This window comes from Terrapene carolina, unplaced genomic scaffold, assembly GCF_002925995.2.
Source record: "Terrapene carolina triunguis isolate 2854851 unplaced genomic scaffold, T_m_triunguis-2.0 Scaffold212, whole genome shotgun sequence".
Lineage (NCBI taxonomy): Eukaryota > Metazoa > Chordata > Testudines > Emydidae > Terrapene > Terrapene triunguis.
This window is the reverse complement of record NW_020664563.1, coordinates 3,428,852-3,442,403: the sequence shown is the minus strand read 5'-3', so window position 1 is coordinate 3,442,403 and position 13,552 is coordinate 3,428,852. Positions and strand designations below refer to the sequence as shown.

Here is a 13,552-nt window from a genome sequence, read left to right as displayed (position 1 = left end):
AGGGTGAGGTGCTCTGCTAGCAGTTGAGGTGTGAACACCAAGGGAGAAGAAACTGCTTCTGTAGTTGGATAGCCATTCACAGTCTTTGTTTAATCCTGATCTGATGGTGTCAAATTTGCAAATGAACTGGAGCTCAGCAGTTTCTCTTTGGAGTCTGGTCCTGAAGTTTTTTTGCTGTAAGATGGCTACCTTTACATCTGCTATTGTGTGGCCAGGGAGGTTGAAGTGTTCTCCTACAGGTTTTTGTATATTGCCATTCCTGATATCTGACTTGTGTCCATTTATCCTCTTGCGTAGTGACTGTCCAGTTTGGCCAATGTACATAGCAGAGGGGCATTGCTGGCATATGATGGCATATATAACATTGGTGGATGTGCAGGTGAATGAGCCGGTGATGTTGTAGCTGATCTGGTTAGGTCCTGTGATGGTGTTGCTGGTGTAGATATGTGGGCAGAATTGGCATCGAGGTTTGTTGCATGGGTTGGTACCTGAGTTAGAGTTGTTATGGTGCGGTGCGTGGTTGCTTGTGAGAATATGCTTAAGGTTGGCGGGTTGTCTGTGGAAAATGGCAGATGAAATTTAATGTTGATAAATGCGAAGTAATGCACATTGGAAAGCATAATCCCAACTATACATATAAAATGATGCGGTCTAAATTAGCTGTTACCACTCAAGAAAGAGATCTTGGAGTCATTGTGGATAATTCTCTGAAAACATCCACTCAATGGCAGCGGCAGTCAAAAAAGCAAACAGAATGCTGGGAATAATTGAGAAAGGGATAGATAATAGGACAGAAAATATGTTGCCTGTATATAAATCCTTGGTACTCCCACAACTTGAACACTGTGTGCAGATTTGGTCGTCCCAGCTCAAAAAAGATATATTGGAATTGGAAAAGGTTCAGAAAAGGGCCACAAAAATGATTAGGGGTATGGAACGGCTTCCGTATGAGGAGAGATTAATTAGATTGGGACTTTTCAGCTTGGAAAATTGATGGCTAAGGGGAGATATGATTGAGGTCTATAAAATCAGACTGGTGTAGAGAAAGTAGATAAGTCAACCTGTGGAACTCCTTGCCAGAGGATGTTGTGAAGGCCAAGACCATTACAGGGTACAAAAAGAACTAGATAATTCATGGAGGATAGATCCATCAATGGCTATTAGCCAGGATGGGCAGGAATGGTGTTCCTAGCCTCGGTTTGCCAGAAGTTAGGAATGAGCGACAGGGGATGGATCACTTGATGATTACCTGTTCTGTTCGTTCCCTCTGGGCACCTGGTACTGGCCACTGTCGGAAGACAGGATACTGGGCTAAATGGACCTTTGGTCTGACCCACTGGGGCCGTTCTTATGTTCACAACGTCCATAGGTTGACTGTGCATTGTATGAAGAAATACTTCCTTTTGTTTTAAACCTGCTGCCTATTAATTTCATTTGGTGACCCCTAGTTCTTGTGTTCAGAGGAGTAAACAACACTTCCTTATATACTTTCTCTACACCAGTCATGATTTTATAGACCTCTATCATATCCTCCCTTAGCCGTCTCTTTTCCATCTGAAAAGTCCCAGTTTTATTAATCTCTCCTCCTATGGAAGCTGTTCCATATCCTTAATCATTTTTGTTGCCCCTTTTCTGAATCTTTTCTAATTCCAATATATCTTTTTTGACATGGGGCAACCACATCTGTATGCAGTATTCAAGATGCGGGCATACCATGGATTTATATAGAGTCAATATGATATTTTCTGTCTTATTAGCTATCCCTTTCTTAATGATTCCCAACTTTCTGTTAGCTTTTTTGACTGCTGCTGGACATTGAGCAAATGTTTTCAAAGAACAATCCACAATGACTCCAAGATCTCTTTCTTGAGTGGTAACAGCTAATTTAGACCCCATCATTTTATATGTATACTTAGGATTATGTTTTCCAATGTGCATTACTTTGCATTTATCAACATTAAATTTCATCTGCCATTTTGTTGACCAGTCACCCAGTTTTGTGAGATCCATTTGTAGCTCTTCGCAGTCTGCCTGGGACTTAACTATCTTGAGTAGTTTTGTATCATCTGCAAATTTTGCCACCTGACTGTTTACCCCTTTTTCCAGATCATTTATGAATATGTTAAATAGGACTAGGCCCAGTACAGATCCCTAGGGGACCCCACTATTTACCTCTCTCCATTCTGAAAACTGACCATTTAGTCCTACTCTTTGTTTCCTATCTTTTAACCAGTTACTGATCCTTGAGAGGACCTTCCCTCTTATCCCATGACAGCTTACTTTACTTACAAGCCTTTGGTAAGGGACCTTTTCGTGTTGTCTGACCTCCTCTATAATACGGACCATAGTGCTCCCGGATCTCACATTCATCCCACATCTGCTGTTGATTGCCCCTAAGAACTCCAGATGATTATTAATCAGAATGTCAAAAGAGGGTGTGCTTTGTAATTTTACAGTAACTAAGGTCCTTATGCCAAGTTGTAAAGGTAGTACACATAGCACAGTTTTTTTTATAAGAACAGTAGGATTTCTCTTGCTTATTATTGGAATAATATTTTTAGGTTCATATAGGGATACATGGTCCTGAGCTCTGGAATCCAGTCCTCTTAAATTCCAATCCTGCAAGCTATTATTATTTCAATAGATACAGTAGTATCTAAGGTCCTCAGACAAGGAATAGGACCTCAATGTACTATATACACTGTGTTCACAATAAACAGTCTTAGAATGCTTTCTAGAATTTAAATAATAGGAAGTAATTTACAACAAGCAGGTAAGCAAAAGAAAGACAGGTGCATAACATGCACAGCATAGGTAGAGGCGGACAGGGCCCAAAGAGTTGGTGAGGAGGAAGCAATAAGAGGGAGGGGATGTGTTGGAGCGTGCAGGCAGAATTAGGGTTGCCAACCCTCCCAGTTTCACCAGGAGTCTCCTGGAATCACACTCTATCTCCCGGAGGCTACTTCAGCTAAACCAGGAGATTTGGGGCACAAACAGTCAGGCGTGGCAGCAGGGCTAAGGCAGGCTCCCTTACCTGCCTTGGCTCTGCGCCGCTCCTGGCACTGTCCCTGTGGCCCCTGGGGGGGCAAACGGGGGTCTCTGGGTGCTGCTCCCACCCCCAGTGCCGACTCCGCAGCTGTCATTGGCCAGGAACTGCGGCCAATGGGAGCTGCAGGGGCGGTGCCTGTGGGCAGCGGTGCACTGAGACCCCCTTCTTGCCCCCCTTTGTAGGAGCTGCTGCCAGAGGGATGTGCTGGTCGCTTTCGTGAGCCGCCCGAGGTAAACACCGACCCCCGACTCTCTCCTGCACCCCAACCCCCTGCCCCAGCCTAGAGCCTGTACCTAAACTCCCTCCCAGAGCCTGCATCCTGCACCCAAACTCCCTCCCAGAGCCCACACCCCCTCCTGCATCCCAACCCCCTGCTCCAGCCACCTCCCAGAGCCTGCACCCAAACTCCCTCCCAGAGCCTGCACCCGCACCCCAACTCCCTCCCAGAGCCTGAACTCCCTCCACACCCAAACTTCCTCCTGAAGCCCGCATCCCCTCCTGCACCCAAACTCCCTCCCAGAGGCTGCACCCCCACACCCACTCCTGCACCCAACCCTCCTGCCCCAGCCCCCTCCCAGAGCCCACACCCCTCACCCAAACTCCCTCCCAGAGCCCACACCCCTACCCGGGCCCCAAACTCCCCCCAGCACCCCAACCCTTCCTCCCCCCCCAGCACCCCAACCCTTCCCCCCCACCTGGTGAAAGTGAGTGAGGGTGGGGGAGAGCCAACGAGGGAGGGGGATGGAGTGAGCTGGGGTGGGGCCTCAGAGAATGGGCGTGACAGTGGTCTTTGGGTTTGCACAATTAGACAGTTGGCAATCCTAGGAAGAATAGTTCTCAAACTGCTAAATCCTGCTTGCCAGGTTTCTCTCCCTAAACCCTATAAGCTCCCCCCTCTCTAATGCCTCAACTTTATCCACCCCCACCCAGACTCCTTCCTCTGGGCTCTGCCCCTCCTTTCCGATATAGATGTTGCCACCTCTCTCTTTTCAGGCTCCTCTCCTCCGTTGGTTCCTCCCACATCCCAGGTTCTTCCACACATTTAAGGATTCCTTCTCCCTATGGTTCCCCATTCTTTCCCCAAACTTCCTCTCATCTCCTCCGTCTTTTCCTCATGCAGGTTCGTTCCGCTTCCTTCTCCAAGCTCCCCACGTCTCCCAGACTTTTGCCCTGCCGACCCCTGTCCATGCTCCCCCTCTCTTATCCCTAAGATCGTCCCCTTCAACTCTCCAAACACCTGCCTGTCCCCAGGCTCTTCCACTTTCCTTCTGCTGACTCCTATCCTTTTTCTTCCTAAGCGCCTCCCTGCAGACTTGATATGCATCCGAAGAAGTGGGTTGTAGCACACGAAAGCTTATGCTCTAATAAATTTGTTAGTCTCTAAGGTGCCACAAGTACTCTTGTTCTTTTTGCGGATACAGACTAAGACGGCTGCTACTCTGAAACCACAGACTTTTGTCCGTCTGTCTCTCCCTTCCCCAAACTCCTCCCCCTCTCCCCCCTCTTCTTTAAATAGTAACTAGCGAACTCAAACAGGAAGCTTCTACCATTATTAAGCTCCCTGCTGCAACACATCCTTATCTTCTCTGGTAACGGTGGAGGACCAGCTATAACCCCTGGACACAGACTAAGCCCCTTCTTTCTCTAGGCGCCGAGTTCCGCGCCGCCCCTCCAGCGCACCTTTTCTCACGGCGCGCTCCGCCCTTCCCTAAACCCCTCCCCTTCTCTACCTAGGCCCCACCCTTCACCACGCTCCTCCCCCACGCAGCACTCTGGCCCCGCCCCCTCCATGTGACCCTGGCCGGCCGCGGTAGGCGCGGCGCAGTGACCGTCCGGAGTGTGCGTCTCTCTCGCTGCAGGCGGCTACCGGCTCCGCTGCGGGAGCGAGGCGGCTGCGGCGATGGCGGCGGAGCGGGGCCGCCTGAGCTTCCCGGGCGGCGCCGGGGTGTTGAGCCGCCCAGTGCCCATGAACCTATTCGCCACCTGGGAGATCGACGGCTCCAGCCCTAGCTGCGTCCCCAGGTTAGCCCCGGGCCGAGCCAGCGCCCCCCACCCTCCCGGCTTAGGCCTTCACTGGGGCAGCCCCCGGCTTGCGGCGGGCTGCATGCAACCCCCCTGGCGGTCCGGGTCCCATCCCCGCCCCCAGGCCGGGCCGAGCCTCCGGGCTTCCCGCCCACGCCGGGCCAAGCGGGGCATCCCTTCGCAACCCCCTGCCCCCGGTTCTTCCTCCCCGCGGAGCCCCCTTCCCTACCTGCTGTGGGTCGGGTGGGGCCTGCAGGCCCCCCGTGAGAGCCCCGGGCGTGCGCCTGAGGGGCCCCCAGCGATGGTCCTGGCTGCCCTGCCCCGGAAGGGTGCCCCGTCGTATGGGGGGACCTACCCCGCACCCCCTGCTAGGTGGGGAGAGCCTGTCTCTGTTCAGGGGGTTGGGCCGAGCTCAGGGCTCGGATTCAGGCCCGGGCGTTCCGTTAGCCAGCATTGAGGTGGGGACCACTCCTGAGGGCAGGCAGTGCCCCCCTCCTCCACAGCCTGGCTTGTTCCCTCACAGACCCCTCAGCCCTAGGGCTGCTCTCGGGTATGTCCGCCCCCATGCACATGTCCTGCCTCACCTCTGTACCCAGATGGCAGCCTGAGCCCCAGCTGTGTTCCCTAGACGTGTACCTGTGAGGTCTGTACCTGGAGGGAGTGTGTGTGGGAGGGAGGCATAGGGTTAGGGTTGTGTCTCTGGAGGGACTGGGTGAGTGCCTTGTGGGTGGATTGGAAAGGGCATTTCTTGATGGTTAGGTGATAAGGCACATGAATTGACATAAACGGGCAGGGGAGGCTTGGTTTGGCTGGTGACATCCTGGCTTTGGGGACTGCATTTGTTGATTAAGCTTCTGTTTGCAAATTCCTCAATTTTTAATAGTACTTACCAGCATCTTCCTATTCTTGTTACTACTTATTTACTTGTGTGGGTATTGATTGTTCAAAAGTGAACTGGGATGGGGCATGAGAACAGCTTAAGCTGTGTGAAGTGGGGCTTTGAGGTGGGTGGGATGATGGAGAAAGGGTGCGGGTGGGAGCTTAGCTGGGCAGCAGCGCACCTTACTTACTTTGTCTCACTGGTCCCATTGTTTAGCCCTGACATCTCCTTCATGCTCCCCCAGCCCGGATAAACTTCTGTTGTCAGGGTTTTTATGATCATAACAGAAGAAAAAAACATAAAAGTAAGCTTTCTAAATTCATATCAAGTCATGTTTTCTTGTTGCTAGAGACAAATCCTCAGCCTGGCTTTTTATGATAAAATTGACACAAACTGGATGTGTACAATGGGCAGACAAGTTGATGGATGGAAGGCTGTGAACTAGGCATTCAGGGAACTGTGCCAGGCAGCAACACTGGGAGGGGAGTCACTGGAGAACGCCCACTGCTGAGCCATGCTCCCCAGACTCATGTCAATGTCTATGCTCTCTTACCCCAGTACCCTTGAGATGTCTGAGTGTGTTCAACCCCAACCTTCTACGGTCCATGAGAATAGGACAAACTACAAGGTTAAGGGACTCCAGGAAATGAGGGGCATAGAATCTGGAGGTTGAACTCCCCAGCCCTGCTGGACAGCACAATTCCCTAGTTTCGAGGTCCTTTCCATTCCCTGGTGTGGTTGCCTGCTTTTCATTTTTATTGCAGTTCACTCAGTAAAAAGAACTCTGGCTCCGTGTGCAGAGTAAACAGGTGTCCCAACTTTATTTGGCACTCCCCACCTTGGGGTAGATTAGCAGATAGTTACTGCTCCCTTTACTCTTTTCTGTCCATTTTTTTCATGTTTCCTTTTCTGGTTCTTTTCCCTACTGGTCTTGTCTCTTCTGTGTATCCTTCCTTTTCCTTACTTTGTCTTACATGTGTGTTGCTGACTCTGTACTCACTCAAAGGCTACATGGTTGAGGGGCACCCATTAGTATTCCCTTAAGTTGAACAGAGAAGATTGGGTTGGCGGGCTGCTGCCCTGTACATGTGAGATGCTCTCATGGCCACTTTCACTAGGGGCCAAATTGTGAGCAATGGTGAGCTTTCAAGTAACGGCCTGCTGCTTTACTTGAAGAGGGGCAGAATGTTTGCAGTGTATGTGAGGGAGATTGGCAGTTTTCCCTATTAACTCTGACCCCTTCTTTTGCTTCTTGTATACCCCCTTCCTGAAATGAGTCTGCCACACTAGTTGAGAAATGCACAAGTTTTTCATCAGTATCTTGTAAGTTTTGTATGAATATATTCTAGCAGATGTCTAGGCTTCTGGTAGTCAGGCTGAAAGTGCATTTCCATTCTAATAGCCTCTTTTCACTTGCTCACAACTCTCCAAACTTTCTGGGCTGATATTTCTATGCTTGGTTTGTGCCCAAAAGTATAGACATGCTATATTTGAATGTTTGAGCAAGATCCCTTTATTTGTCTTCTAGTTTGTGTAGGAAAAAAATATTCCCCCCCCCTTTTTTTTTTCTCAGCAGGGTCACACCAAAAACGACTGAGGTTTGGCAGGTGACAGCGACGAGTTCTTGAAGTGCTACCGTCTTTGCTTGGTTTAGGGGAAAATAAATGAATATAGGAGTGAAATCACCAAGTGTGCCCAGTAATCTAACATTTTAGCAGACACCCCAACAAGCTCTGTACCTTTTGTGACTTTAAAGTGTGTTGTCAGGTTTCTAGTGTGACAGTTTGCATGAGGGTGATCATCACTATTTCAGTTAACCACACAGAACAAAACCCTTCAAATTCCTACTTTAACATCAGGAACTGGAGGAGATTGTGGGGAACTGGGAGAAATTGTAGGTCCCACAATTATAAGAGACTTCCACAATTCTGGTTACATTCTGCAAATTAAACTCTGAAAAGTTTTCTCTTGCAGCAAACATCCAATCTATTTATGTACGTGGTTATTCTGTTTTTATAACCCAGCCTTGTAAAAAAACAAAAGCAGCAATAAAAAGATATTCCACTCTATCACACACCCTAATTACCTCAAGGAGGTGTGTATTTCAAATGGTGACTGGGATCAGTTGGTGGTTAACATCACTAGAGACAATTTTTATTTATAAAAAACCCAAACAAATAAAATACAAAGTGAGGGCTGGGAGGAAGGCTTAATTTGGCTGGGTAGAGGTTGGTGATGCCTGGGGGACTGATGGAGTTGGCTGCAGAAAGCTGGGCATAAGGAAACTTGAATTTGTGTGTGTGGAACTGGGGTTTGAGGGAAGCTGCATTGTGGGAGTGTCTGGGGATAGCTGGGAAGGAAACTGGATTTGTGAGTGTCTGGGGATAGAAGCCATAGGGCACGTTGTGAAACCTAGTGGGTGTCTAAGGACTGGGGGCAACTGAGACCTGTTTGGTGGTTGATGCTGGGTGTGGGAATCTGGTCCCACCCCACCCCCAACCCACACACCTGTCCCTGCTGCCTCCTTCCTGTGGTAGCTGTCACTGCCTGCTCCTCCTGGTTGCTGTTTCCAGGTCCAGCAGGGGGAGCAGCAGACAGAAGCCACTTGGCTGCATGCTCCCCCCAGGTGCCACAGCGGACTCGGGTGACTGAACCACAGTTGCCGGATGTTCCTGCAGCCCAGCTGGATGCAGAATATTCAGTCTGGGCCATGGCAATGCGTGTCAGCCTGCAGGTGTGAGTGTTGTGTGAGACGCATGACACTTGGCAGGCCTGCAAAACACAGTAGACTAATAAAACACTGAGAGTGCACAGCCAAAACTAAGTCAGAAAATTGAAAAGTTGGGGTTCCTACAGAAACATTAGTTTGGTGTCAATGCATCTGTATCTTATGCTGCACATTTTAGACACAATAATATGCAGTTAACCAGAAATAGAAAATATATATATATAATGCTGCTGTGTTAAGTTGCTCAGTGAACCTTTATTAGCCTTTCCTGGCTGTTTTAACTCTACCTGCTAACATTACATCAGACTACTGTTTTGCATTTCATTATATGTGGTGCAGGTGCTACCTAAGAACACGAAGGTGTCTGTGATTGGAGAGGTCAAGATATTTAAAAAAGGAGCACTAAAGTTACTTTCCTAAGACTATATTTAACTTTAGGCACTCCTCTTTGGAACTGTTGACCACGAATATTGCAAGTACCACCTCCTGGGATGTAGGAATGTCCTTGAGACATGCTATAATCAAATGAAAAGTTGACAGAAGACACAGTATACTCGATATGAGAATGAGAGCTCCCTCTTCAAGCAGACATCTGTGAAAACATGGAGGAGAGTGGAGAGGAAAATGGGCTTGGTGTGTGGTCAGGTATTTTCCTTGGGATTTTCATTGGCTGCAATTTTTCTTCTGTACGCCTGTTGACTTTTAGGACTCTTCAAACACCGCTGCTTTGAGCTCAGCAAAGAGTCAGAGAATGGGTGGAATATGCAGGAGGATCATGCTCTGGGAGGGAGCATTTCCTTCCCTTTTCAAAAGTTAGGTTAGTGTAGCATGAGAAATCTCTAGAGACATTTGTTTCCATTTCAGAGACATTCCTACCCTTTTGGCATACAGCGATAGAGGGGAGCAGTGATTGGAGCAGCAAGTGCTTGCTTATTGGAATACGTAATTGGGGCTAAGTGCCTGCAGTTATTTTTTTCTTAACACACACACACACACGCGCGCACACACACACACACACACACACACACACGCACTGGGGAATGTGACATATTTTGGAATGCTCTTGTGGACAAGAGCTTGCCAGTAAAGGAAATAAAAGGCAACGGTCTCATTCAGTGAATTGCCCTGTGTAGCTGGTATGAAGCCTTGAGTGTTGTGGGTGGACTGGTAGACTGAGAGTTGATTGATTGGAATGCTTTGCTCCTTTTGTCCAGTTGATGGCTGATTAGCAGACTTTGTGGTGGATAATATATGAAATATCACACATCACAAGGATGAGAGAAAGATCTCCTTCTAGTTTTGATTTACTGGAAGTCCAGCCAGTTCATGTGGACTTAGTAAAAGTTGAAGTGCTAAGTATCTAGTTGCTTTACGGGGAGAAATGTTGTCGGAGGCCACATTTAGTTTGTGAAAAATAGTGGCAAAGAACCATAGTTTTCTTCAGTGACAGTTGCTCAGTTAAATCTTCGTGTTTCCTGTGCTTGATTCTTTGTGCATTAGGTAGAAGGGATTGTGGTTTCTCTCTGAAAGAGAGATCAGCTTCTTTGTGTAATAAATGATTTGATGTGCTTATTCTTCTGTTGATGTCAGCTTTTTTTTTTTTTTAAAGTACTTTGTGGACAGTTGTTGCTGTATGTATAAAAGTACTTCTGTGGTATTAGCGACCATAATACCTCAGTCATGCAGAGCAGGCTGTTGATACCACTCCATCAAAACCATATGCTGCAGCTATGTTAAAACTACGTAGCCTTTCTGGATTTTAGCCCTCTGGCTTCCCACCCATCTGATAGTGACAGGCACAGCTTTCCTTTATGTATATAATAGGTTTCTTGGGTCTGATTTTTAGAGGAACTGAGTATGTGCAGCGCCTATTGCCTTAAATTGGAGTTGTGGGTAATCAGCTTCTCAGAAAATCAAGTTCCTTGTTTCAGTCATTGCAATCACATCACTGGTGTTACCTTATCAACAGAGAGTCTGACAAGTATATTTCAGAAGACAGAAGCTGTCTACCTGTTTCTTCCCAATAGTCTCACTCTTGTGCAATGAACTGCTGTTCTTAGAGGAAGGATATACTGCATAACATTTCCTCTAAAACTTTTAAAAAATGATTTTAAGAAAAGAAACTAGAGTTGTATGTTTCTCGAATTATGGTGCTGGTTCAAGAGGCAGCATGGTCAAGTTGTCTGAAGACTTTTAATTCCGAGTTTGCCACTGACTTGTATGATTTTAGTTAACTGCTCCTGCCTCAGTTTCCCCAATCTGAAAAATGGAGAATAATTTGTTACAGTTTGCAAACTGCTTTGAAGGTGCTGTGTTAGTTGGCTATTCTACAATGGTGAATGTGACAACCTCCCATTCTGAGAGAACATTTTGAGGCCCTAACTCTGGGATATTGAGGGGGATGGTTGGGTAAGTGAAGGAGGTGGTCTCAAGACTGTAAGAGACTGTCTTGCTAAGTGATCTCCAGAATAAAAAATGTGGATGGATTAATGCTTTCATCCATGACAGGGTTTGCATTAAGCTATTGATCTGTTTCTAGGATGCTAGAAAGCACTCAAACTTAGGTCTCACAACATACATCTTATTGGGGCAAGTGTGTTTCCTCATACATGATTGGGAGAAACCAAGGAACCAAACTGAATAGAGCTCAGAAGAAGTCCATGTTATAAATAAGTTGAGATTTCTCTGTTCATCAGTGTAGTGTCTGAGCACTTCAATGTTAACTTTCCTTCAACACACATAAGAGGCAGTGAAATATTATCTCCATTTTGCAGATAAAGATCTGAGGAACAGAGAGGAGAAGTGACTTGCTCAAGGTCATCCAAGAAGCTTTTGGTGAAGGTGGGAATAGAACTGAGTTAGCCCAGTGCCTTAAGCCAAAGACCAACCTTCAGCTGATCATGGGTGACTGGGGTGAAGGAAAGCAAAAACTTGACGGTTAGGAAGAAAGATCAGAGGGAAAATATGTAGCTTCTCAACCTAGTCACTCCACATATAGTCTGTGCTTGAAGAGGAACTGTAGCCCAACAAATGAGTAAGAAGCAAATGCTGAAAACTTTTCAGAGTGCCATTTTGATTATGTTCCTCTGTAAACCCTGATCTGTATTTTCTAAATGCATCTCATAGTTTGCCTTTGCATGGGAAGTTGGCCTGTTAGTCTGCTTATTTGCATCATGTCTTGGCAGCTCTTTTAATTCCTATGGGCCAAATTCTGCCACTCTTATGACTGACCTTTTTGGGAGGGTAGTTCCTATGGAATTAATGACCATCTGCCAAATTATGCTGCATTGCCAGGCCTGCTGTTCTCCTCAGTCTTTCTCTTAGCTTTAGTGAAAATCCTGGACTGAGAAATTCCTCTGGGCCTCTAGCACATCTTCCATTTTTTTTAATGAAGCTGGGATCAGAAGAAAAAGAGGGAGTGGAGAATTGGAGGAGAATTTGAGCATTGGGAGACAAGCAAGCTTGGATAGGGTAGGTGTTAGTTTACTTGCCCACGTTTTCTCCCTCCCTGAAAGCTACTGCAATTGTTATCCAGTCTTTACTGTCTTCTCCGGCTTTCAGTATAGCATGCATTGCTGTTGTCATCTGACTGATAAATTCCATTTCTCAAGCAGTGGTGTGGGATTTGTAGTCCAAATGGATCTTAATGCAGACAATAAGTGGCTTAAATCTAATTGAAAGTGATAACATGAAGCTCCTCTCGTAGTGAGGTTTAATCAGATTACAGTAATGTACAGTAATTATGTGGAGACTCGCAGGGCATGGAGCCAGTTTCACCATGAGAGAATGGAACCTCACTAGTTGCTAGCTTGTTTATTGAAAATTGGGTAGTCACCTAGAGAATTGGCTGATAGGTAAATAAACAAGTGACACTAGTTGTTGGGAGACTTTGGAAACTACTTGGTCCATCTTTGAGTGTTCCATAGATCCCCCTCTTGGGATGAGTGCATCCATCTGCACAGATAAACCAGTGGGAAACAGTGGCTGTTAAGGGCTGCAAGTGTGCCTTATATTTGGCTACACTTGCGAGTTGCAGCGCTGTAAAGCAACCCCCAGGGCTGTAACTCACTCCCTGTCCACACTGGCAAGCCATTTGCAGCGCTGTATCTCCGTGGTTGCAGCGTTGCATGTACTCGATGTCCCCGAGAGGAATAGCGTGCATTGCGCTGCCGCTGCAGCGCCAGTGTGGCCGCCCAATGCGCTGAGACTGGCCTCCAGAAGTATTCGGCAGTATCCCACAATGCCTGTTCTAGCCACTCTGGTCATCAGTTCAAACTCTACTGCCCTGGCCTCAGGTAACCAACCATGTGACCCACCCTTTACATTCCCCGGGAATTTTAAAAATCCCCTTCCTTTTTGCTCAGCCTGGCGTGGCGTGGAGTGCTATCAGCAAATCTTTCCAGGTGACCATGCCTCCACGTGCCAAGCGAGCCCCAGCGTGGAGCAATGGCGAGTTGCTGGACCTCATCAGTGTTTGGGGGGAGGAAGCTATACAGTCTCAGCTGCACTCCAGCTGTAGGAATTACGATACCTTCGGGAAGGTATCAAAGGACATGATGGAAAGGGGCCATGACCAGGATGCCCTGCAGTGCAGGATTAAAGTGAAGGAGCTGCGGAGAGCCTACCGTAAAGCCTGCGACGCAAATGGCCGCTCGGGTGCTCCCCCCGTGACCTGCCGATTCTACAAAGAGCTGGATGCGATACTTGGGGTTAACCCCACATCCACTCCGAGCACATCACTATGGACACTTCAGAGCCGGGGGGGGGGAAGGAGGAGGAAAACGGGAGTGAGAGTGGTGGGCCGGATGGAGACACCCCGGAATCCCTGGAGCCATGCAGCCAGGAGCTCTTCTCGAGCCAGGAGGAAGGTAGC

At 47.7% G+C, this 13,552-nt stretch overlaps 1 protein-coding gene across 1 annotated transcript in view; it reads left to right on the top strand.

The window, feature by feature from the left end:
* Positions 1 to 4,949: 4,949 nt before the first annotated feature.
* The window catches only part of LOC113407548 (phosphofurin acidic cluster sorting protein 2-like), a 169,588-nt gene continuing 160,985 nt past the window's right edge, over positions 4,950 to 13,552 (top strand). Inside the window, exon 1 of the mRNA XM_026656180.2 lies at positions 4,950 to 5,071. Coding sequence (XP_026511965.1) covers positions 4,950 to 5,071 — 122 coding nt within the window. The remainder of the gene's footprint in view (positions 5,072 to 13,552) is intronic.